Raw genomic sequence first — 26568 nt, 5'->3', positions numbered from 1 at the left:
CAGAAATAGATGTTTTTCTGGAACTCTCTTGCTTTTTCCATGATCCAGCAGATGTTGGCAATTTGATCTCTGGTTCCTCTGCCTTTTCTAAAACCAGCTTGAATATCTGGAAGTTCATGGTTCATGTATTGCTGAAGCCTGGCTTGGAGAATTTTGAGCATTACTTTACTAGTGTGTGAGATGAGTGCAAAATTGTGTGGTTGTTTGAGCATTCTTTGACACTGCGTTTCTTTGGGATTGGAATGAAAACTGACCTTTTCCAGTCCTGTGGCCACTGCTGAGTTTTCCAAATGTGCTGGCATATTGAGTGCGGCACTTTCACAGCATCATCTTTCAGGATTTGAAAGAGCTCAACTGGAATACCATCACCTCCAATAGCTTTGTCCTTAGTCATACTTCCTAAGGCCCACTTGACTTCTCATTCCAGGATGTCTGGCTCTGGGTGAGTGATCACACGATTGTGATTATCTGGGTCATGAAGATCTTTTTTGTACAGTTCTTCTGTGTATTCTTGCCAGCACTTCTTAATATCTTCTGCTTCTGTTAGGTCCATACCATTTCTATCCTTTATTGAGCCCATCTTTGCATGAAATTTCCCTTGGTATCTCTGATTTTCTTGAAGAGATCTCTAGTCTTTCCCATTCAATTGTTTTCCTCTATTTCTTTGCACTGATCACTGAGGAATGCTTTCTTATCTCTCCTTGCTATTCTTTGGAACTCTGCATTCACATGGGTATATCTTTCCTTTTCTCCTTTGCTTTTCACTTCTCTTCTTTTCACAGCTATTTGTATGGCCCCCTCAGACAGCCATTTTGCTTTTTTTATTTTTTTATCTTGGGGATGGTCTTGATTCCTGTCTCCTGTACAATGTCATGAATCTCTGTCCATAGTTCATCAGGCACTCTATCTATCAGATCTAGTCCCTTAAATCTATTTCTCACTTCCACTGTATAATCATAAAGGATTTGATTTAGGTCATACCTGAATGGTCTAGTGGTTTTCCCCACTTTCTTCAATTTCAGTATGAATTTGGCAGTAAGGAGTTCATGATCTGAGCCACAGTCAGCTCCTGGTCTTGTTTTTGCTGACTGTATAGAGCTTCTCCATCTTTGGCTGCAAAGAATATAATCAATCTGATTTCAGTGTTGACCATCTGGTGATGTCCATTAGAGTCTTCTTTTGTGTTATTGGAAGAGGATGTTTGCTATGACCAGTGTATTCTTTTAGCAAAACTCTATTAGCCTTTGCCCTGCTTCATTCCATACTCCAAGGCCAAATTTGCCTGTTACTCTAGGTGTTTCTTTACTTCCTACTTTTGCATTCCAGTCCCCTACGATGAAAAGGACATCTTTTTTGGGTGTTAGTTCTGAAAGGTCCTATAGGTCTTCATAGAGCCATTCAACTTCACTTTATTCAGCATTATTGGTTGGGGCATAGACTTGGATTACCATGATATTGAATGGTTTGCCTTGGAAATAAACCGAGGTCATTCTGTCATTTTTGAGATTGCATCCAAGTACTGCATTTTATACTCTTTTGTTGACTATGATGGCTAATCCATTTCTTCTAAGGGATTCCTGCCCACAGTAGTAGATATAATGGTCATCTGAGTTAAATTCACCCTTTCCATATAGAGGTGGCTTTTAAAGTGAGCCTGAAGTTTGTTCAGGAGCCATCTAGATGCCATTTACAACCTAGGTGAAAAGCTCATGTTAGGCAAGCACTTGGGATCATCAGGAAGTTGAAGGAAGCTTCTTGTAATTAAAGACCAGGGAGCAAGGCAAAGATGAGATGGAGAGGAGCTTGGGATTTAAGATCTTTTTTTTTTTTTTTTTAAGAGCGGTTTTAAGGTCACAGAAAAATTGAGTTGAAGATACAAAAATTTCTCATATACCCCCTGCCCCTACTCTTGCATGTTGTTCAGTCATTCAACAGTGTCCAGCTGTTTAAGACCCCATGGACTTCACTTACCAGGCTTCCCTGTCCATCACCATTTCCCAGAGCTTGCTCAAACTCAGCTGCATTGAGCTGATGATGCCATCCAACCATTCTGCCCTCTGTTGTCCCCTTCTCCTCCTCCCTTCAATCTTTACCAGCATTGGGGTCTTTTCCAATGAGTAGGCTCTTCACATCAGGTGGTCAAAGTATTGGAGCTTCAACTTCAGCATCAGTCTTCCCAATGCACATTCAGGGTTGATTTCCTTTAGGATTGACTAGTTTAAGCTCCTTGCCATCCAAAGGACTGTCAAGAGTCTTCTCCAACACCATGGTTTGAAAGCATCAATTCTTTGATACTCAGCCTTCTTTATGGTCCAGCTGTCACATCCATACATGGCAACTGGAAAAATCATTACTTTGACTACACAGACCTTGTATAGGTCTGTATAGTCACACACACATGCATAGCCTCCCTTATTATTAACATCTCCCATCAGAATGGTATATTTGTTATAGGTGATGAACCTACATGGACACATCTTATCATCCAAAGTCCATAGTTTACATTAGGTTTCACTCTTGGTATTATACATTCTATGAGCTTGAAAAAATATGTAATGACATGTATATTCTCTGCCCTAAAATTCCTCTGTAGGATCTTGGGGTTTTTTTTGTTTGTTTGTCTTGTTTTGTTTGCTAAATATGAGGAGTAGCCCCTGCAGGGCTGCAAATTTCAGGCAGGATGTCTTAATAATAGTCTTATCTCTTAGCTAATAGGAAGTTGCTATATAACACAGGGAGCTCATCCCAGGGCTCTGTGACAACCCAGAGGGGTAGGATGGCAGGAGGGGCAGGCTTGGAGGGAGGCTCAAGGAGGGGATATGTGTGCACTTCTGATTGATTCATGTTGTTGTATGGCAGTAAGCCAACACAACACTGTAAGTAATTATCCTCCAATAAAATTTTTTAAAAATAGCTTTATCTCTACTTCTTGTCCCAAACAGGTAAAATGATAGAAGATTACTGGGGGGTATCGAGAAAGATTCTCGGAGATCTGAAATTCTTGGAAAGTCTCAAGACATATGACAAAGACAACATTCCCCCAGTCATCATGAAGCGGATCCGGGAAAGGTTTATCGATCACCCAGATTTCCAGCCTGCTGTAATTAAAAATGTATCATCTGCATGTGAGGGTCTGTGCAAGTGGGTGAGGGCCATGGAGGTGTATGATCGTGTGGCCAAAGTGGTGGCTCCCAAACGGGAGCGGCTGAAGGAGGCTGAGGGGAAGCTGGACACACAGATGCAGAAACTGAACCAGAAGCGAGCAGAGCTGAAGCTAGTGGAAGACCGCCTCCAGGCCCTGAACGACGACTTTGAAGAGATGAATACCAAGAAAAAGACACTGGAGGGAAACATTGAAATCTGTTCCCAAAAGCTGATCAGGGCAGAAAAACTGATTAGTGGTCTTGGAGGAGAGAAAGACAGATGGACAGAAGCCGCTCGGCAGCTGGGTATCCGTTATACTAATCTGACGGGGGATGTGTTGTTGTCCTCTGGGACTGTGGCTTACCTGGGGGCCTTTACTGTGGATTATCGGGCTGAGTGCCAGAAGCAGTGGTTGGCGCAATGTAAGGACAAGGTCATCCCTGGCTCCAGTGACTTCAGTCTTAGCAACACATTAGGAGATCCTGTAAAAATTCGTGCCTGGCAGATTGCTGGGCTTCCCATTGACTCCTTCTCCATTGACAATGGCATCATTGTATCCAATTCCAGACGCTGGGCCTTAATGATTGACCCTCAGGGGCAGGCCAATAAGTGGATCAAGAATATGGAGAAAGCAAATAAGCTGTCAGTCATCAAGTTCTCGGATACGAACTATGTGAGGACGCTAGAACATGCCCTGCAGTTTGGTACCCCAGTCTTACTAGAAAATGTTGGGGAAGAGTTGGATGCCTTTATTGAACCCATCTTGCTCAAGACCACATTCAAACAGCAAGGGGTTGAGTACATGAGGCTTGGTGAAAACATCATCGAATACTCCAGAGATTTTAAGTTATATATCACAACCCGTTTGAGGAACCCACATTACCTCCCTGAGGTGGCCGTGAAAGTCTGTCTCCTCAACTTTATGATCACTCCCTTGGGCCTCCAAGATCAACTCCTTGGCATCGTGGCTGCCAAGGAGAAGCCAGAACTTGAAGAGAAAAAGAACAAGTTGATTGTGGAAAGTGCCAAGAACAAGAAACAACTAAAGGAAATTGAAGATAAGATATTGGAGGTCCTTTCCCTTTCTGAGGGCAACATACTTGAGGATGAGACTGCCATAAAAATTTTGTCTTCTTCCAAAGTGCTATCTGAAGAAATCTCTGAGAAACAGGAAATTGCTTCAGTGACAGAAACACAGATCGATGAGACCCGTATGGGCTACAAGCCAGTGGCTGTTCATTCTGCCACCATCTTCTTTTGTATCTCTGACCTGGCCCACATTGAACCCATGTACCAGTACTCCCTGACATGGTTCATAAACCTCTACATGCAGTCTCTGGCCCATAGCAAGAAGAGCGAGGAACTAGAGCTACGAATTGAGTACATCATTGATCATTTCACCCTCAGCATCTACAACAACGTCTGCCGCTCTCTGTTTGAGAAGGACAAGCTGCTTTTCTCCCTCCTCTTGACAATAGGAATCATGAAAGAGAAAAAGCAAATTAATGAGGAAATTTGGTACTTTCTTCTAACTGGAGGCATTGCCTTGGACAACCCTTTTCCCAACCCAGTTTCTGAGTGGCTGTCTGAGAAGGCATGGGCAGAAGTGGTCCGTGCATCGGCATTGCCAAAACTGAAAGGCCTTATGGAACATTTGGAACAAAATGGTAATGAATGGAAGTTCATCTATGACTCAGCCTGGCCCCATGAGGAAACATTCCCTGGATCTTGGAAGTTTCTTCATGGTTTGGAGAGGATGGTGATCCTCCGATGTTTGCGGCCTGACAAAATGATTCCAGCCATTCGGGGGTTCATTGCTGAACACATGGGAAGTGTGTACATTGAAGCCCCTACGTTTGATCTCCAGGGGTCCTACAGTGATTCCAACTGCTGTGCACCGTTGATATTCGTGTTATCTCCAGGTGCAGACCCAATGGCAGGTAAGGGTAGAATGTTGTGTGAGGAATATTAATGGATAACAATAGCTTGTCTCTATTGAGCAGGAATCTCAAACTCAAATGGCTTTGAAGGGCATTCCAATTAACAGACTAAGGCAGGGCTGGGACAACATAAGACTTCTTTTCTGGCCTAAAGAGGGCAGCTCTTTTGTATTGTGCCATTTGATAATGTGATCTTAGGATGATCAGATTATCTGCTTCTTCAAGAGAAACCAGAAAGGTAGAAATCATCCATTTAAAAAAATATTTATTTGGCTTCATCACGTCTTAGTTGCAGCATATGGCATCTTCTTTGCATCATGTGGGATCTTTCATTATGGTGTACTGGCTTAGTTACTCTGAGGCATGTGGGATCTCTGTTCCCTGACCAGGCATTGAACTTGTGTCCCCTGCACTGCAAGGCAGACTCTTAACCACTAGACCACCAGGGAAGTCCCAGAAATCACCCATTTTTAAATTTTGATAACTCATTCAATTTTTTTTTTTAAACTTTAAGAGGGTTCAGTTCAGTTCAGTCACTCAGCCGTGCCCAGCTCTTCGTGACCCCATGAATCGCAGCACACCAGGCCTCCCTGTCCATCACCAACTCCAGGAGTTCACTCAGACTCACGTCCATCGAGTCAGTGATGCCATCCAGCCATCTCATCCTCTGTCGTCCCCTTCTCCTCCTGCCCCCAATCCCTCCCAGCATCAGAGTCTTTTCCAGTGAGTCAACTCTTCCCATGAGGTGGCCAAAGTACTGGAGCTTCAGCTTCAGCATCATTCCTTCCAAAGAAATCCCAGGGCTGATCTCCTTCATAATGGACTGGTTGGATCTCCTTGCAGTCCAAGGGACTTCTCCAACACCAAAGTTCAAAAAGCATCTTAGCCAGGGCTAGATTTAGCCTGGTGACTGCTAGTTTATCACCTCTGTCTTAGACCATTTTCTCAGACCATTGTTCCTCTCAGCTATGCTTTTTCTCTTCTTTGAATCTTTAAATTTTTTGAGTAATTGATGCCTCATGTAGTAAAAAAAAAAAGCAAAAAGCATAGGATTATGGCTCCATTAGGACCATTTTGTTACCTCAACAGACATTTGGCAAAGTGGGAGAACATTTTTGTTCTCACAAATAGGGGGTACTACTGGCATCTAGTAGGTAGAAGTAAAGGATGCTGCTAAACAGCCTACGATGCCCAGGGCAGCCCCCACAACAAAGGATTATCCAGACCACGATATAAATAGTACTGGGGTTTAGAAGAGCTAAAGGCACATCTTACTCCTAACTCTCCCAGAAATAACTGCTGCTAGTAGTTTGTGTAATTTTCCAGAAAGTGTGTGTGCACGTAAAAGGGTATGAGTTACTGATAGAAACAGATTCGTTTTCTATTCTGTTAGGGGATCTTAAAGCTTTAGTTTTCTCTGTTGTTGAAAAAAGAATATCAGAAATGTAAGTGGCCAGATTGGCAGTTCTCCTGTGAAAACAGAAATTGGACATGTATTCTGACCTTGTTAGAAAGCCTGCTTCAAAGAAAATCAGAAGGAGGAGCTGAAATGAACTGGTACTTTTCCAGGTTCCAACACTTAAATTATTGTTATTGTCAAAGCTCAATTCATGACCCCTTACTAGCATCTTGCTTCTTCCCCTATGTTGTTTCTGTGGTAGGCTTATATAGGAAAAAGAGGGGAACTAGGAAAAGTAGAGAAAAGAAATGGAGGAAACAGTAGAATATGCTCTGTAAAATGATGATGTGTTGGGAGAGAACAGGGCTGTAAAATCTAATGCTGTATGTTCCTTATTCCTGTCCCTCTCTACTAGAGGCTTCATCAGATTCAGCTTGGATGATGTCCCAGGCAGCTGCAGACGCTGTGTCCCTCATAGTGTGTCGTATTAGGAGACAGATACAGTCTGGTTGTCGTCTATCATTAAGATCGATCAGTGGGTTCAGGAGTTGTCAGTGGGATTCACGTCAATACTCCTCTACTGCCTCCTTTATAAAATTTCCCATCAGCCTTTCGCCTAATATGGTGGCTCTCACTCTTGGCTGCACATTGAAATCACCTAAAGAACTTTAAGAAAATCTCCATGAAAAAATAAATACTGTATAATATCACTTATATGTATAATCTAAAATACAGCACAAATGAACCTGTCTATGAAACAAAACCAGACTCACAGACATAGAGAAAAGGCTTGTGATTGCCAAGGAGGGGTTGGGAAAGGAAGGCTTGGAAGTTTGGGGTTAGTAGATGAAAATTATTATATATAGAATGGATAAATAATAAGGCCCTACTGTATAGCACAGAGGAATGTATTCAGTAGCCAAGGATAAACCATAATGGAAAAGAATATAAAAAAGAATGTATATATAACGGAATCACTTTGCTGTACAGCAGAAACTAACACTACACTGTAAATCAACTATATGCTTTGATAAAAATAAATTAAAAGCAGCCAGTGAGAAAAACAAGATAACCTATAAAGAACAGCAGTTAGACTAGCAACCAGTGTTTCAATAGCAACAATGCAGTTTGTGGAATAATGCCATCATTGTGCTAAAGGAAAATATGCAAACATAAAGTCTATCTTTCAAGAATGAGAATGAAATAAAGAGAACATCTTAATTAAAAACTGAAAAAAAGAAAATCTTCATGTGCAGGCCTTGCCTTCTACCAATTAAATTAAAATCTTTGTAGGTTAGACCCAGGCATTGTGTTTTATAAAGCTTTTCAAATAATTTCAACATGCAGCCAATGTTGGGAACCAATGACCTAATGGTTTTACTGGCCTTAGAAAATCATTACCCAGATGCATTATTGCATTAGGGACTGCAAAATGATGAGAATTTAATTCTATCATTCCTCCCTCATAAATTAGCTGGAACTCTTCCATAAAGAAGAATTTTTCTTTATCAACTCTTTGGTTTACCCAGGAAGCAAAGGTTCTTGGCTCATACTCTATTTACCAGCTTTCAGAGTATTGAAAGCACGAAGAAGGTGGTTTTCTGGTACATTTATTAGTGCTTGGGTTTTAACATAGTGGATGTTTCACATATAGCAGTGTTTTACTCCACTCCTGCCATCATTCTTTTTGATGCTCAGATTATTCATCCTTTAGCCTATTAGGATAGGAGTACCTCCATGGCTATATGCTTTTCATATAACCCCAGTAGTTTTTGATAACGTCCTTGCTGTGTAGAACTACCATATATCATTCAGGCTTATCTTGAACAAGTGTTTCTCCAAGGAACTCCCAATTCCTTTATTGGGTCATGGTATCTGGAAACCTAGGGTTCCTGTCACTACTGAGTACATCATTGATTGCAGACCTTACTTTCCACTCATTCTCTTTTTGGCTGCATTCAACCTGCTTTTTTAATGCTAATTTTGAAAATGTATTTCTTTTTGGTTGCAGTGGGTCTTCATTGCTGCACATGGGCTTTCTCTATTTGTAGCGAGCGGGGGCTACTCTTCATGGAAGTGCATTGAGGAGGCTTCTGTTGTTGCGGGGCACAGGCTCTTATGCATGGGCTTCAGTAGTTGCAGCACATGGGGCTCAGTAGTTGTGGCACAAAGGCTTAATGTTGCTCCGTGACAGTCTTCCCAGACCAAGCATAGGACCTGTGGCTCGAAGGACTTCATGTGATCTTTGGGTTTCCCTCGTGGTTCAGATGGTAAAGAATTCACCTGTAATGCGGAACACCCAGGTTTGATCCCTGGGTCAGGAAGATCCCCTGGAGAAGGGAATGGCTACCCTCTCCAGTATTCTTGCCTGGAGAATCCCATGGACAGAGGAGCCTGATGGGCTACAATCCATATGGTCACAAGGAATTAGACACAATGGGAGAGAGTAACACTTCCACATTGAATTTTTATCTTCAATAACAATGCTTTCCATTTCTAGAAGTTTTATTTGTTTTGTTTCAAATTCATGTATTTTTTTCCCATAGAAGTCTGAAATTTAGGCTACTGACTCAGGAAGCAATGCAGAAGCTTGTCACTGGCCTAGAGCCTGGGTAAAAACAAAAAAGCAACAATTGTTCTGTGAGAAATTAAAATACCAAGCCTAGGCTATATGCAGATGAGGGTTTTAGAGTTATAGTACCCTGTGGTATGGGATTCTCAAGCTGAGAAATTTCCCGTAAAACTGATCCAGAATGGGAAAACCCTGGGGACACTAGTGATTGTGTATAAAAAATTGTTCTGTTAGGGCACTACTTAAACCCACAGTATGTCAGACTCCCACAGAATAACACAAACTTGCTGATTGTGAACTGACAATAAAAAAAAAAATTATAAACTATGTGAGGAAGCACATTACTATAAGGGATAATCAGCACATCAAACAATTAAGAGAATTAATACCTCCCCCCAGGATTATGAGGATATTATGGGCTGAATTTGTCCCTCCCGAGTCTGTATGTTAAAGACATAATTCCTAATACCTCAGAATGTGACTGTATTTGGAGATAAGGTTTTTAAATAGTTAATTGTGAGGTCATTAGGGTAGGTCCTAATCCAATATGACTGATGTCCTTAGAAGATTAGAACACAGATACAATGACAGGAAGAAGTCCATGCAAGGACACAATGAGAATATGATGTGAGGAGAAGGTGAAAGTGAAGTCGCTCAGTCGTGTCTGACTCTTTGCGACCCCATGGACTGTAGCCTACCAGGCTCTTCTATCCATGGGATTTTCCAGGCAATAGTACTGGAGTGGATTGCCATTTTCTTCTCCAGGGAATCTTCGCAACCCAGGGATCGAACCCAGGTCTCTGGCATTCTAGACAGACGCTTTACCGATGTGAGGAGAAAATGGCCACAAACAAGCCAGGAAAAGAAGCCTTAGAGGAAACCACGCCTGTCAGCACTTTGATTTTTTATTTCTAGCCTCCAGTGCAGAGAGAAAATAAATTTCTGTTGTTTAAGTCATCCAGTCTTTGGTTATTTGTTATGGCAATCCTAGCAGATTAATATTGTCTCTGAGACAGACCATAAAAGAAACACACCTAGTTGAGCTATTTCAAATCCTAAAAGATGATGCTGTGAAAGTGCTGCACTCAATATGCCAGCAAATTTGGAAAACTCAGCAGTGGCCACAGGACTGGAAAAAGTCAGTTTTCATTTTAGTCCCAAAGAAAGGCAATCCCAAAGAATGCTCAAACTACCTCACAATTGCACTCATCTCACATGCTAGCAAAGTAATGCTCAAAATTCTCCAAGCCAGGCTACAGCAATACGTGAACCATGAACTTCCAGATGTTCAAGCTGGTTTTAGAAAAGGCAGAGGAACCAGAGATCAAATTGCCAACAAACACTGGACCATAGAAAAAGCAAGAGAGTTCCAGAAAAACATCTATTTCTGCTTTATTGACTATGCCAAAGCCTTTGACTGTGTGGATCACAATATACTGTGGAAGATTCTGAAAGAGATGGGAATACCAGACCACCTGACCTGCCTCTTGAGAAATCTGTATGCAGGTCAGGAAGCAACAGTTAGAACTGGATGTGGAATAACAGACTAGTTCCAAATAGGAAAAGGAGTACGTCAAAGCTGTATATTATCACCCTGCTTATTTAACTTATATGCAGAGTACATCATGAGAAATGCAGGGCTGGAAGAAGCACAAGCTGGAATCAAGATTGCTGGGAGAAATATCAATAACCTCAGATATGCAGATGACATGACGATTATGGCAGAAAGTGAAGAGGAACTAAAGAGCCTCTTGATGAAAGTGAAAGAGGAGAGTGAAAAAGTTGGCCTAAAGCTCAACATTCAGAAAACTAAGATCATGGCATCTGGTCCCATCACTTCATGGGAAATAGATGGGGAAACAATGGAAACAGTGTCAAACTTTATTTTTGGGGACTCCAAAATCACTGCAGATGGTGATTGCAGCCATGAAATTAAAAGACGCTTACTCCTTGGAAGGAAAGTTATGACCAACCTAGATAGCGTATTGAAAAGCAGAGACATTACTTTGCCAACAAAGGTCTGTCTAGTCAAGGCTATGGTTTTTCCTGTGGTCATGTATGGATGTGAGAGTTGGACTGTGAAGAAAGCTGAGTGCTGAAGAATTGATGCTTTTGAACTGTGGTGTTGGAGAAGACTCTTGCTAGTCCCTTGGACTGCAAGGAGATCCAACCAGTCCATTCTACAGGAGATCAGCCCTGGGATTTCTTTGGAAGGACTGATGCTAAAGCTGAAACTCCAATACTTTGGCCACTTCATGTGAAGAATTGACTCATTTGAAAAGACCCTGATGCTGGGAGGGATTGGGGGCAGGAGGAGAAGGGGATGACAGAGGATGAGATGGCTGGATGGCATCACTGACTCAATGAACATGAATTTGTGTGAACTCTGGGAGTTGGTGATGGACAGGGAGGTCTGGCGTGCTCTGATTCATGGGGTCACAAAGAGTCAGACATGACTGAACGACTGAACTGAACTGAACTGAAAAATCATTAAAGAAGAAAAACTCACAAACAAAATATAACACTGGCTGCCTCTGAGGAAGAGAGATGTGAAAGAGACCTACTTGAAATTTCACTGTCCAAATACCAGTTTTCCTAGTAAGTTTGTAAAAGCCCAGTTCCTAAATTAACTTATTTACAAGCAGAAACAGAGTCACAGATGTAGAAAACAAATATAGTTACCAGTGGGCAAAGAGGGTAGGGATAAACTGGGAGATTGGGATTGACACATACACATATAACTAATAAGGACCTACTGTATAGCACAGGGAACTCTTTTTAATATTCTGTAATGACCTATATGGGAAAAGAATCTAAAAAAGAGTGGATACATGTATTTGTGTAATTGACTTACTTTGTTGTGGACTTGAAGCTAACACAGACCCCATGGACTGTAGCCTGCTAGGCTCCTCCACCCATGGGATTTTCCAGGCAAGAACACTGGAGTGGATTGCCATTTCCTTCTCCAGGGGATCTTCCCAATCCAGGGATCGAAACCTGGTCCCCCGGACCACAGGCAAACTCTTTACCATCTGAGCCACCAGGGAAGCCCAAAATACTGGAATGGATAGCCATTTCCTTCTCCAAGAGATCTTCCCGACCCAGGGATCGAACTTGGGTCTCTGGCACTGCAGGCAGATTCTTTACTATCTGAGCCACAGGGGAAGCCAGATCAACTATACTCCACTAAAAATGAAATGTAAACCCCCTTTTCTGTGTTGTTATTGTTAATATGGTCTTAAGTAGCCTGTTCTCTTTCAAAAGTCCTTTTTCTTCCTGATCTCAGGCCTGCTGAAATTTGCTGATGATCTTGGCATGGGAGGTACCAAAACACAGACCATCTCCCTTGGCCAAGGCCAAGGCCCTATTGCTGCCAAAATGATCAACAGTGCCATCAGAGATGGGACCTGGGTGGTCTTACAGAATTGTCATCTGGCCACAAGCTGGATGCCTGCTCTGGAGAAGATCTGTGAGGAGGTGATTGTTCCTGAGAGCACCAACGTGGGATTCAGGTGAGATGTTGTCCCACCACTGTGTCTCTGGGCCCCAGTCTTGAGCTCCAGATGTCATGGTAATAACTGGGAATCCAAACAAGACACAGTTCAACTCTTAAGAAGCTCTCAGTCTAGCAGAAGGCAGACCATATATGAATAATGTTGATACCATGCAGTCCTTGCTGTACTTGTTTGAACAAGAATGGACAAGGAAGGAAAAGTTGAGGAAGACCTTGAGTATTGAAAGATAAATAGGAATTTTCCAGGAAGGACATTCCAGACAAAAGGGACAACATTTGTAAAAGCAAAGGAAACACCAAGAAGTTATCTTGTGATTCTGGGGTATATGCTGTGAGAAACTGTTGTAGGGAGGTGATATGATATATGTCTGAAAAGATAGATTTAATACCAGCAAGTTAGTTTTAAAACTTATTGGTCAAAAAAAAAAAAAATCCCACCTGTAATCTCGCTACTTGCTCTATCTTCTATTTCTGGAGATCCATGGAATTTTAATCAGTCTTGGAAGCAGCCGTTCGTTTTCTATGAACTTTAAAGTCCAGCAAGACTAGGCCTAAATTTTTGCATTTAGAGAATGATGAAATGAACCAGATAGGCTTTCAAGTCTTTTAACTTAGATTTTCAGTGATCTAATTATTCTGGACCGGGGTGAGCAAACTATGTCCAAATCCAGTCTGCAGCCTGTGTTTATATAGCTTACAGTCTAAGAATAGCTTTACATTTTTTTATGGTTGAAAAAATAGAAAGAAGAATAATATTTCATGACATGTGAAAATTATATAAAATTAAATTTCAGTGTCTATAAATAGAGTTATAGTTTTATTGAAATATAATCATATTCACTCACGTATTGTCTACAACTGCTTCTATGCTTCAAGTAATTGTGACAGAGACCATATGGCACGCCAAGTCTAAACCACTTACTGTTTGATCCTTCATAGGAAAAGTTTGCCAAATCCTGTACTAGGCAACAAAGTTTGCTAGTTATTTTTATTTTAGTTATGTCTGCCTGAAAATAGAAAAGTGTTTGGTGTTTATTTACAAAGCCAGATTAGGCCATAGTTGATTGTATTCATGTAAGGCTCATACAAGATTAATGTAGAAGTTTAAGAGGGAATCCATTAATTTCAAGAATTCTATTTTGTATGGGATGCTGAGTTGTTTCATTTATTATCAGTTACATACTCAATGAAGAAAAATTATTCATGTTGACATCTAAGACTTCTTGACCCCAAAGTTGGAGAAGGAAATGGCAACCCACTCCAGTACTCTTGTCTGGAAAATTCCGTGAATGGAGGAGCCTAGTAGGCTACAGTCCATGGGATCGCAAAGAGTCGGACACAACTGAACGACTTCACTTTCACTTTCACTTTTAACTTAACCCCAAAGTCACAAGCTTAAGTGCTTACACAAGCCAGCAATGTAACATAAATGACTGAAGAGGATTTGGGCACGAGAAATATTCCACTTTCCACACTGCCGTAGCTATCATCATGGGCATTCAGCCTCAGTTGAATATCAGTAGGGAGTGGTGGGGACTGTGGTAAACTAGAAGCACATGCCCCATAGAGATGAGCTACTCCTGCCCAGTGACAGCTAACTGTTGCCAAGCAGGCATGAAGGCCTCTTGTGTCCAGATTTTCTGATTATTTTAAAGGAAAGATGGGAAACCAGAATTTTAAAGAAAGAAAGAAAGTGAAGTCACTCAGTCGTGTCTAACTCTTTGCAACCCCATATAGACTGTAGTCTACCAGGCTCCTCCATCCATGGGATTTTCCAGGCAAGAGTACTGGAGTGGGTTGCCATTGCCTTCTCCAGAGGATCTTCCCAACCCAGGGATTCAACCCGGGTCTCCCACATTGTAGGCAGACGCTTTACCGTCTGAGCCACCAGGGAAGCCAGAATTTTAAAAGAAAGCCCTAGATTTGTAAAAGTTGGCAACTACTTCAAAAATATGTTGCAGCATTATGTTGGTTTGCATGGTGAGAGTTAAACATCAGCCAGCTGCAAACTGAGGTCAGGTCATAGGCCACCAGTTTATGGGCTCTCCTTCCCCTCTGAGCCCTGTACTTGGACCATAGCAGGCTGCTCACCAGCCCTTACCACATCCCCAACTTTTCTTCCTCCATGTGGTTGCTCAGCCTGTGTCTTTAATGACTTTTCACCCCCAAATCTGCCTGTTGGAAACCTTTCTAATGTCTAACAAAACAACCCCACAAAAATGAAACAAAACAGATGCCACAGTATATATGTAGCTTGAGCCTGAGTAAGAAAAGCAAATGAAAAACAATATGCTTACATGTTAAGCTGTAGATGGTAAAATTATATATATATATATATATATATATATATATGTTTCTTACTAAATACTTTTGCCTATGTTCTCATTTTTTTACGGACATAGGTAAAACTTTATTATTTAAGGAAAAAAATCTTCCGTATTCTCAAGACCCATTTCAAATGCCACTGGCCTCTATGACAGAAGTCAGCAAACTTTTCTTGTAAGGGGCCAGATAGTGAATATTTTAGGCTTTGCAGGCCATATTGTCAAATGCAGCTATTCAACTCAGCTGTTGCAGCATGAAAGCATCCCTAAATAATTTGTAAATAAAGGGGTGTGGCCATGTTCCAATAAAACTTTATTTATAAAAATAGGTTAAGGCTAGATTTGACTCAGTAGTTTGCAGACATCTGCTCTCCCCACCCCATGTATCCCCACAGCCTATTACTGCCCTCCCTCCCTGCAGTCTAGATTTTAAAACTTCTTGGCACTGTTTGCTTGTCCTTTCTCCCCTCCTCAGCTCCCATTTCCCTTTGCCTCTTCCGCATCCCCCCACCCTGCCCCTGACACCCCCAGCAGCAAGACTGTGAGTAATCTGGAAGCAAGAAACAAGGTATGTCCTTGAAAGCCCCACTTGACCTTGCTATATCTCTGTTTCCTCACTGGTAAAGGGGATGGTAAATCAGAGGGTGGCTGTGAGGATTAAAGTAAATGAAGGGACATAAATTCTCAGCATTGGGTTCAACATCTATCAGAGTATTAAAAAAATGGTAGCTATTTTTTTGTTACTGTTTTCTAATATATGTATTACATTGCTCTAAATAATTGGATCTGTTTCTTTTCTAGACTCTGGTTAACCAGCTATCCATCAGAGAAGTTTCCAGTCAGCATCCTCCAGAATGGGATTAAAATGACCAATGAGCCCCCTAAAGGGCTCCGGGCCAATCTTTTGCGCTCTTACCTCAATGACCCCATCTCAGACCCTGTGTTCTTCCAAAGCTGTACCAAAGCAGTGATGTGGCAAAAGCTATTGTTTGGCCTTTGCTTCTTCCATGCCATCGTTCAAGAGAGGAGAAACTTTGGACCCCTAGGTGAGAGGTGACAGCATACCTGGATTGCTGGGGGAAAGATCACACAGATGCAGAAATGCATTCAAGTTTGTAGTCAGGGTTGCCAGTAAAATAAGGTGTAAGAAAAAAGATAAGGTATAAGTACATTCCATGTAATATTTGGGGCATATTTATACTAAATATGATTTGTTGTTTATCTGAAATTAATTTCACTGAGTGTCCGTGCCAGATTAGGATCAGGGTCAGGGAAAGAGGTGATGCCCCAGAATCAGAGGTCTCCTAATTACTGAAGTTATGTGATAATGAGAAGATTGAAAGCTCTTCCCTTTGGTGTGTATTTGCCTGGCTTGGGTACAATGGCCATTCTGCAGGGAATTTTTACCAGGTGATTTATAACAGTTTAGGTTGCTCTCTTTACATGTGCATAACAGTGAAAGAAATACAACTGTGAAATCTGTCTGTGCTTCTGCTTGAAAAAAAGAAACATAAATTTCTTTATTAATGTAACCTATCCATGGCCTAACTTAAGTGACTTAGTATTCTTGTTGGAACAGATCATCAAACTAAATACAGATCCCAAGTCACCATGATTTTAAGGATGGATTATTTTTCTCATGGAGAATGGATGGATATTCATATCATTTCTCATGGATCATTTTTCTCATTATTAATCCCATGGGCTGCCTCCAATTCTTTTCTTGAAATGACCCACCCCAAGGTATTCTTAGCAATTCTGGGGGGTTACCAAAGGAGGCAAATTGTTTTGGTGATTCTCTCCGAGCATTCTCTTTCCTTCTACCTGTCCCAGTTAGCGCCATACCACCTGACTCTTCCACTTAGGGTTTCAAGGATGAGACAGCCAAAGTGGACACTCCCTCTACACTTGCATCTCACACACCACATTCTTCCATCCATGCCTAACCTCCCAAAATCCATACAACAATTTGGCTTATAGTCAACTGCCCAGTTGTGTTTTGTTTGCCAGAACACAAGTTTTTGGGTTTTTTAAAATTTATTCATTTATTTATTAATAATAAATAATTGTTGGCTGCACTGGCTCTTCATTGCTGCCTGAGGGTTTTCTCCAGTTCCAGCGAGTGAGGGCTACTCTTCATGGCAGTGGCTTCTCCCATTGCAGGGCACCGGCTCTAAGGTACGGGCTCAGTAGCTGTGGCACACAGGCTTAGCTGCCCCACTGCGCGCGGAATCTTCCACACCAGGGAGCAAACCTGTGTCCCCTGCGTTGGCAGGCAGGCTCTTAGTCACTAGGCCACCAGGGAAATCCAGGTTTTTGTTGTGTTTAATTTGAATGTGAATTATTTGGGAGGAAATGAAACATCTCCATTGAATGCAGGTCCCGCCACGCCCTACTGTCTTACATCAGGCCTGCTTCATACATTTATGTGACTTGTATAGCCCCACTCTATTAGCCTTTGCCCTGCTTCATTCTGTACTCCATGGCCAAATTTGCCTGTTACTGCAGATATTTCTTGACTGCCTACTTTTGCATTCCAGTCCCCTATAATGAAAAGGACATCTTTTTGGGGTGTTAGTTCTAAAAAGTCTTGTAGATCTTCATAGAACTGTTCAACTTCAGCTTCTTCAGCATTACTGGTTGGGGCATAGGCTTGGATTACCGTGATATTGAATGGTTTGCCTTGGAAACAACCTGTCACTTCATGGGAAATAGATGGGGAAACAGTGGAAACAGTGTCAGACTTTATTTTGGGGGGCTCCAAAATCACTGTAGATGGTGATTGCAGCCATGAAATTAAAAGACGCTTACTCCTTGGAAGGAAAGTTATGACCAACCTAGATAGCATATTGAAAAGCAGAGATATTACTTTGCCAACAAAGGTCCATCTAGTCAAGGCTATGGTTTTCCCAGTGGTCATGTATGGATGTGAGAGTTGGACTGTGAAGAAAGCTGAGCGCCGAAGAATTGATGCTTTTGAACTGTGGTGTTGGAGAAGACTCTTGCGAGTCCCTTGGACTGCAAAGAGATCCAACCAGTCCATCGAAAAGGAGATCAGTCCTGGGTGTTCATTGGAAGGACTGATGCTGAAGCTGAAACTCCAATACTTTGGCTACCTCTTGCGAAGAGTTGACTCATTGGAAAAGATTGATGCTGGGAGGGATTGGGGGCAGGAGGAGAAGGGGACGACAGAGGATGAGGTGGCTGGATGGCATCACCAACTCGATGGACATGAGTTTGAGTGAACTCCGGGAGTTGGTGATGGACAGGGAGGCCTGGCGTGCTGCGATTCATGGGGTCTCAAAGAGTCGGACTGAATTGAACTGAACTGATAGCCCCACTGGGCATTTATCATTATAAACTTTGGAAATACAGTGGAAGGAGGGGAATTCTCAAAGGTAACTTAGTATTGCCCAATCACAGATACTGCTCTCTACCTAGTCACTAAGTCGTATCTGACTCTTGCAATCCCATGGACTGTAGCCTTCCAGGTTCCTCTGTCCATGGGATTCTCCAGGCAAGAATACTGGAGTGGGTTGCATTTCCTTTCCCACTAAACCTATGCTTTAGTGTTGTTTTTGGCGTTCTATACGTTACCATGGTATTCCAGCCAGGGTGAGTAATCCTATTTCACAAATCCCAGGATGGTAACATCTTCCTTAACAAATGGGGAGATCCATAAAGTAATTGACTTTAGAATGGATTTTTTTTTCCAGCAGAATGTCTCCCACGCTGACAGTAAATACCAAAGCTAATAGTTGGCAAGGTGCTTAATATTCATGGGACTGAAAAGAGGCTCTTGATCCATGATGATGTTTAACTTCACCAGCCCAATCTCTGAGTGGGAATTAAGAACTCTCATCCTGAAGCATCTAATTCATCTTTGCCTCATGCAGGTTGGAATATTCCTTATGAATTCAATGAATCTGACCTGAGGATTAGTATGCGACAGATCCAGATGTTTCTGAATGATTACAAGGAGGTGCCATTTGATGCTCTGACCTACCTGACAGGTATTTATGGGAGGAGGTTTTGAGGTGCCATTTGATGCTCTGACCTACCTGACAGGTATTTATGGGAGGAGGTTTTGACAACCACAAACCTCCACAATTATGCTCTACCTTCCTGCTCCTCTGCTCCCAGCTCCATTCGTTTACTCACTTATGCCTTCAACAAACATTGAACTCTTACTGATGCTGGTCACCATGCTGGATATTATAAAACAAAAAAACAACATACCAAAAAATCAAGATTAATCCCTCCTCTTAAGTGGTGCACAGTCTACAAAGGGAGAGAAATATAACAAAATAAATGACAATACAGTGGTAAGTTCAATAAGAGGAACATTTATAATGTAGAAAGGCAGCACAATGATTAAATTTCAGATATGGGGTGGGATGATTAGGGATAACTTCCTTAAGGCATTAAAGATGGTTTTGAGGGATAAGTAGGAGTTTTACTACTGGAAGAAGAAAGTGGGAGTGGGTGGTGAAAAAAGAAGGCGAGTGCTCCCAGCAGAGATACCCTGAGGTGAAAATGACCCTTGCTGGTTTGTATTAAAGCAATTCATCAGCTGTATCATCAATATATACCAGTACATAATATGGAAGAATGTAAATATATAAAACTGGGTCACTGCCTTTAAGAAAAATACCATGTAATCCTAGAGAGAGGAGATAAAATGGGCTAATTTAGATGGGCTAAATGAGTGGGTTACTATGGCCAAAAGTCAAAGTGCAGCTCAAAAGAAAAACCTGGGCATCTTCAAGGTCACATACAAGTTCCTCCCTCAACTCTGGATCCTTTCCCCAGTCAAATGTCAGGTGCATTATCTACATCATTCAGTTTTCACAGTAATATTATAAGCTTCATGTTAGTGACCCTGTTTTACAGCTGGCAAAACCAAGATCTTAGCACAGGGGTTCTCAGCTAAGGGTGATTTTACCTCCTAAGGGACATTTGGCAAATTGAAGAGACATTTTTTGTTGTCACAACTAAATGGATGTTCTACTGGATAGAGGCCAGGATGCTGCTAAACATCCTCAATGCACAGGACAGCCCCCTACAACACAGAACTACTCAGTGTACAACACGTCAATCATGCCAAGATTCAGAAATTCTGCTTTAGAGTGATTAAATTCAGTTTAAAGTACAAGGTGACACAGACCTTACTTCAGCACAGTGTCCCCTAAAACAAAACCCCAAGTGACATACACAACATAAGTTCAGTGGATTTTAGTTTGGTGAAAGAACTTTTCCAAATAAGTGAGCCATATTCCCATTATTCCAGGCCACACAGAAGCACATCCCAGAGCTCTTCTTCAGATCACAGAATGAGTGCATAAGTGTCCTGGGATGTGGTCTTAGTGTTGGACTGCCTGGCAGCTCATAAACCAACCCACCCCAGTTGTGCCAGCTGGCCTGAGGATAGTCACTTTCCAACTGTACCAATCAGGATAGCCTAGTTAGGCTGAGATGACAAGCAGTCTCCAAATCTCAAGGATGTAAGACACCAAAGGTCTATTTCTTGCCCATCCTGTTAAACACGTCCAGTGTGAACTGGCGAGGGTCTCTGTTCATTGTAATTGTCTATCAGAGGCACAGTTGGCAAAGGCTGTACCAACTTTTGATGCCACCATCTCAACGTATACTTGTGTGGTCACTGCCACAGGGGTAGCACTGAAGAGCTCATGTTGGGAATTAAATATGCAAGAAGTTGTCACCTGGCCACATCTCACTGCAAGAAGTGTAGTGAGGGAAGTGTAGGAGAAGGGAAGGGTAACCTTCCTATGTGCCTGGAAGGAAAGACGAACCAGATAGAGATGGCTATCAGAGCTCTGAGACCAAGAGACAAACTAATCAAAGAGATAGGTCTTGTTTGAAGAGTGGTGATCTAAATAGATGGACTGAAGTTGAATACATTCTTAATCTGGTACCCCCAGCCCTGTGGCAGAGCCAATGGGAAATCTTGAAGAGATATAAGACGTATCCTGTTTCTGTAGAAACTTGTGTTCTTGCTGTAAAGAAGAGATATATAAGTAAAGAAATGCACCTTCCTTCATAAACATAAAACCCAGGGCCTTAAGGATACCCCCTGAGGCAGACTTTGCTGATGAGGGGGTGGTGGTGGCACCCTGACCATGACCCTGCACCTCAGGTTTTCCTTCACCTGTAGTCCCTCTTTGGTCCCTTCTAGCACTGCCAGGCTGACTTCAGGGGGAACCACTCTCCCTTTAATATTGTAGTTTAGTGTCGTCATAAACCTACTTACAGCTGGGACAAACTATAGTGTTCACACTAAATTTTGCTGAAGGCCTGAGGGTGGTGGTTTAAGGTAAAGCAGTTTCTGTAGGGCTCAAATTATTACCCAGTAGGTATAAACGTCCCCTTAGTCTCTTACTTCTCCCATTATGAGCCACCAAGATGTTCCTCTTAGTCATTTAGACCCCTGCAATGCCAAGAGAAGCTGAGGCCTCTTCAACTTGTCGTACTTCCTGCTTCATGTCCATAGACCTGCCCTCTCCTAGTATGGTTGGAATTGGAAATGAACCCCCCCTTCAGGAGAGGCTTTGCATGTGCACGCGCGCACACACACACAGATGTGTCTTTTCCTTTCAAATTAATGTGTTGTTTCCAACTTCCAAATATCAGGTAACACACACACTACTGAATCTGATCCAGCTAGAAAATGCATCCGGGGTTGCTGTCTCCTCAAAAGAATTACCTAATTCTTTTTGTAGAAATCTGAGTGTAGAAACCTGAGTTACAGAGAATGATGTTGATCATGGGGATGGGGGTAGGAGAGTCATATCCCAAAGCAGTGTCTATGGATAATCTCAATTTTCTAAATTTGTGAAAGTGATAATTGAATGTCTTCTATGTGCCAAGCATTGTGCTAAATGTTTTATAAGTATTGTTAACCACAACCATGTAAGATGGGTATGCAGTTATCTCTTACTGACAGATGAGAAACTGCTAATAAGTGGCAAAAGTTGGAGCCTAGAAATTGGCTGAAATTGGAACTCAGTACTGTCTCATGCCACAGTTCTTACCCTGAACCACATTTCTATGCTGCTTTTCACATATATGTACACAGATACACAAATGTCCAGACGAATATCTGGAAGATGCCTAAATGTTAACAGTTACATTAGTTGAAATAATTGGTGACAGTATTGCTTTTATTTCAGTTTATTGCTATTTTCTAAATTCTAATATAGGAACATGTATTATTTTTGTAGCAACCATAATACCCAAAAGGTCTGGTCTTAAACTAAGCTGAGCATGGTTTTTAGCAACCCTGTGTCTCATTGTTGGCTGGAGGAATCCTCTGTTTTAGATTAATGACCAAGTTCATTATGGATTCAACTTCTTCTGTTGGCTATCCCCAGGGGAATGTAATTATGGAGGCAGAGTAACGGATGACAAAGATAGGAGGCTCCTGCTATCCCTTCTGTCCACGTTCTACTGTAAGGAAATTGAGCAGGACCATTACTTTCTTGCTCCTGGAGACACTTACTACATCCCTCCTCATGGCTCCTACCAGGTAAGGGGCAGGAGGAGCTTGCCAGCCTCCATGTGGCTATGGTTGCAGTTGTATCCAAGGAGGGCCCAGGGATAGCTTGGGTTTCCTGACTTGGGTCCATAAGCTATTTCGAATCTTCCAAAAAGCCTACAAGACAGACCTTATTACTATCTAGTGAATCCTAGGCATTTGGTAGATAAGATCTTTCAAAATATGGGGTCCATCTGGGGGAAAAAGGAAGGGATGGTTAAGATGAAGCTTTGCTGGTGAACAGGTTGGAAACTGTTACTTGAAACCAAAGGTTCAGAAGGTAGCACAGGGAGGGACAGAAAAACTGAATGGGAGAATGATAAATGGAAGAAGAAAATGAGATCTGAAGGATGAAAAGGGCTTGCTTTTATTGAGTACCTGTTATATACCAAGGCCTTATTTCTTCATAACCTCATTTATCTTCCCATTTGCAGATACGGAAACGGGGCTTTTGGGTGACTAGATCAAGGTTACACAATTAGTTTAAAATGGAACTAGGACCCAAATCCAGTTCTGTCTGAATCCAAATCTAATTTTGTCTCCAAAGCCAAGACTGCTGGTAGAGCAGGAGGGAAGCCAGCAGAGGTGGGAGGGGAGATAACCCATCTACCTTCATATTTATACTCACTGTTCAGAAACCTGTAGGAGGGAAAGCTTATGAATGTCTTGGCCCTGATGATGTGTGCATGTGTGTGTGTATGGCCTGTGCTACCAAAACAGTGTGATTTCTATGTGGGTCTGGTCTGGCCAAACCCTGGGTGATCTGTGGGAGCCCAAGAGCCTGAACTTACATTAACTGAAGATTTTCTTTCCAGTCGTATATCGACTATCTCAGGAACCTCCCTATCACAGCCCACCCAGAAGTGTTTGGCCTCCATGAGAATGCTGACATCACCAAAGACAACCAGGAAACCAACCAGCTATTTCAAGGGGTGCTCCTGACCCTCCCTAGGCAGTCAGGAGGGAGTGGCAAGTCCCCTCAGGTAACTAGGCTTGAATTCAATTTCCTAGGCAATCTTCCCTCTAGTGGGCATGCAGGATTATGGGTGATGACCAAGAAGGAAGAAAAGCAGAGGCGTGGCAGACCCCTGAGGAAGGGCATGGATGCTCTGGTCTTAACTGTTGAGAGCCCTTAAATACTGAACTAGTTTCTTAAAATGTCAGTCATTCCTGTATAACCTTCATGATTCATTGTTACAGCCACATATCATCTATACTCCATTTACATAATATTTTAAAACAAATCTCTTTTGCTTGAAAACATTTTAAAAACTGCACATCAGGATTGTAACTGAAAACAAATCCAGTACCATTTCGATAAAGTCATGACAGCCACAAAAAGAAAATGAAGGCTAAACATTATTAGGTTCTTCCGGCTGCTGCTGCTGGGGTCTTGCTGGCTCCTTGGGAAAAGAGGAGGATCAACAAGTGTTACAGAACATTTAATTAGTCCTGACCTTAACATTCAGAAAGAATGTTCTGGTCATGAAGATCAAAGAATGCCATGAAGATCATGGCATCTGGTCCCATCACTTCATGGAAAATAGATGGGGAAACAGTGGAAACAGAGTCAGACTTTATTTTTCTGGGCTCCAAAATCACTGCAGATGGTGACTGCAGCCATGAAATTAAAAGACACTTACTCTTTGGAAGAAAAGTTATGACCAACCTAGATAGCATATTCAAAAGCAGAGACATTACTTTGCCAACAAATGTCCATCTAGTCAAGGCTATGGTTTTTCGAGTGGTCATGTATGAATGTGAGAGTTGGACTGTGAAGAAAGCTGAGTGCCGAAGAATTGATGCTTTTGAACTGTGGTGTTGGAGAAGACTCTTGAGAGTCCCTTGGACTGCAAGGAGATCCAACCAGTTCATTTTAAAAGAAATCAGTCCTGGGTGTTCTTTGGAAGGAATGATGCTAAAGCTGAAACTTTGGTCACCTCATGCGAAGAGTTGACTCATTGGAAAAGACTGATGCTGGGAGGGATTGGGGGCAGGAGGAGAAGGGGACGACAGAGGATGAGATGGCTGGATGGCATCACTGACTCGATGGACATGAGTTTGAGTGAACTCTGGGAGTTGGTGATGGACAGGGAGGCCTGGCGTGCTGTGATTCATGGGGTCCCAAAGATTCAGACACGACTGAGTGACTGAACTGAACTGAACTGACCTGACCTGACCTGAGACTTTCTCCTTGAAGGGAATGAAAAGAAAAAGGTGGCTAAAACTTGACAAGAGTGACTTTCTCACCATGTGATTCAATATTATTTCTCCAATATTGGAGACACCTGGAATCATTTTGGGTGCCTCCTATGATCATTTCACTTGGTCTACAGATGAGGGCAAAATGAGCCGTGTAAGAAGTGACCCACGTCAAGGCACTCGTAAACCCAGAGGCAGTGCCAGATCCAAAACCACATCTCCTGACTCTGTCCTGTTCTCTCTTTTCCTTTTCTTCTCTTCTCCAAGTTCTAAGCCACCCCATGTTCAACTTTTCTTAGCTGTGGATTTTGCATACAGTTGGCTTTGCATAGCTGCAGGTTTTGCATCCTTGAGTTTGACCAAGATTGGAAATATTCAGAAAAAAATTTCCAAAAAGTTCCAAAAAGCAAAACTTGGATTTGCCTCACTTCAGCAGCTATTACATGACATTTACATTGTATTTACCACTATTTATATAGCATTTACATTATTTTAGGTAATATAAGTAATCTGTAAATGATTTAAAGTATGAAGGGAAGGAGAGATGTGTGTAGGCTATATGCAAATACTACACCATTATACATAAGGGACTTGAGCATCTGTGGATTTTGGTTCTGCAACCAATTCCTAGTGGATTCCAAGGGATGATTCAATTTGGTTTCTTGATTTGGTTCATAGTACCATAAATGGTAATACATGTGAAGATAAAGCAGCCTGGTTTGTGTGTCTCAACTTAGGAAAGGAAATAGCTCTCACAGTGGGAAGGGGGGAAGAAGTATACATTCCAGCTTCCCAGAGTCACAGCGTGGCAGAGCTGTGTGTGTCTCCCATTCAGGTCCTCCTACTCCTCTTCCTACTCTTCCTCTAGGCCTTGTCCATTCCTTACTTGGCTAAATTCACTGGGCTATTCTTGCTCAATGCTGAGGAATGGTCTACTGCCTTCCCAGATGTCCACGTCACTGGCTCTGAGCAAAGTCCCATCTGTACCAGGAGCTGGTTCTTAAGGAGCTGGCTATAAGAGCCTTGGGAGATTGTCTCCCAGGAGTGACCTTGAAGACTGGAAAAGCTCTGCAGGGTTCAGCACTTCCCTGAGGCTACCTGGCTGGCTGAGCAGGAATTCCCTGTCCAACCCTCAGGCCTTCGCTCTGGCCATGAGAACAGGACTCTCATTGTTTGGCTTAGAGGCAATGTCCTCCCTAAGTCTGGGGCCAGCAAGGGTAGCCTCCATACCTTCAAGGCAGAATTGGCTTCTGTAGGAAAGTTCCAAAAAAGCTCCTATAGACTAAGTTTAAAAAGACAAATGCTCACTGCCTTAGGTTTACCTGGACAAAGTCACAGCCCAGGGGCCTTGTTTCTCATTCACCTCTCTAATGCTTACACTTTAAGGAAGTGGTTGAGGATCTGGCCCAGGACATACTCTCCAAGCTTCCCAATGAATTTGACTTGGAGTTGGTCATGAAGTTGTACCCTGTGGTCTATGAAGAATCCATGAACACTGTCTTAAGGCAAGAGCTCATCAGATTCAACAGGTGGGCTATATGGTCTTACTTGGATCCTGGGAGTTAGAGTGTGAAGGGAAGGATCTAACAGGCAGTGACTAGAAAGGACACTTGATAAAGGTTGCTGTGCAGAGTTGGTTTGCCCCACCTGCAGGAAGGCCTATAAATAGGGGCATCCCAGCATGTGTTGGTCCAGGGTTAAATCATTCCTTCTATTCATTTGCTCTTATTCATTCACATGACATCTGTTAAGTGGGGTTAAAACCAAAAGGCTAATAGTGAACATAATCATTAAAGCCACTTTTATTGAGCCTTTATTACCAGATATGGCTCCAAGTACCACTCAAGCCTTTGCATTCAAATCACACAATAGTCTTATGTCCATTGGCTCCTCAACCAAGCACATACACCACATGTCT

The 26568-nt window shown here is 42.2% G+C and overlaps 1 protein-coding gene across 2 annotated transcripts in view; it reads left to right on the top strand.

Annotated features, from left to right (window-relative positions):
* Positions 1 to 26568, top strand: part of DNAH3 (dynein axonemal heavy chain 3) — a 248787-nt gene that overhangs the window by 212274 nt on the left and 9945 nt on the right. For both annotated transcript variants that reach the window (XM_061401328.1, XM_061401327.1), the window contains exons 52-58: positions 2943 to 5084; positions 12342 to 12567; positions 15695 to 15939; positions 18790 to 18906; positions 22285 to 22439; positions 23264 to 23431; positions 26037 to 26179. In XM_061401328.1, the coding sequence (XP_061257312.1) occupies positions 2943 to 5084; positions 12342 to 12567; positions 15695 to 15939; positions 18790 to 18906; positions 22285 to 22439; positions 23264 to 23431; positions 26037 to 26179 (3196 nt within the window). The remainder of the gene's footprint in view (positions 1 to 2942; positions 5085 to 12341; positions 12568 to 15694; positions 15940 to 18789; positions 18907 to 22284; positions 22440 to 23263; positions 23432 to 26036; positions 26180 to 26568) is intronic.

The sequence above is a fragment of the Bos javanicus genome, chromosome 25 (genome assembly GCF_032452875.1).
Source record: "Bos javanicus breed banteng chromosome 25, ARS-OSU_banteng_1.0, whole genome shotgun sequence".
NCBI classification, from domain to species: domain Eukaryota; kingdom Metazoa; phylum Chordata; class Mammalia; order Artiodactyla; family Bovidae; genus Bos; species Bos javanicus.
This window is presented reverse-complemented; position numbering and strand designations above follow the sequence as displayed.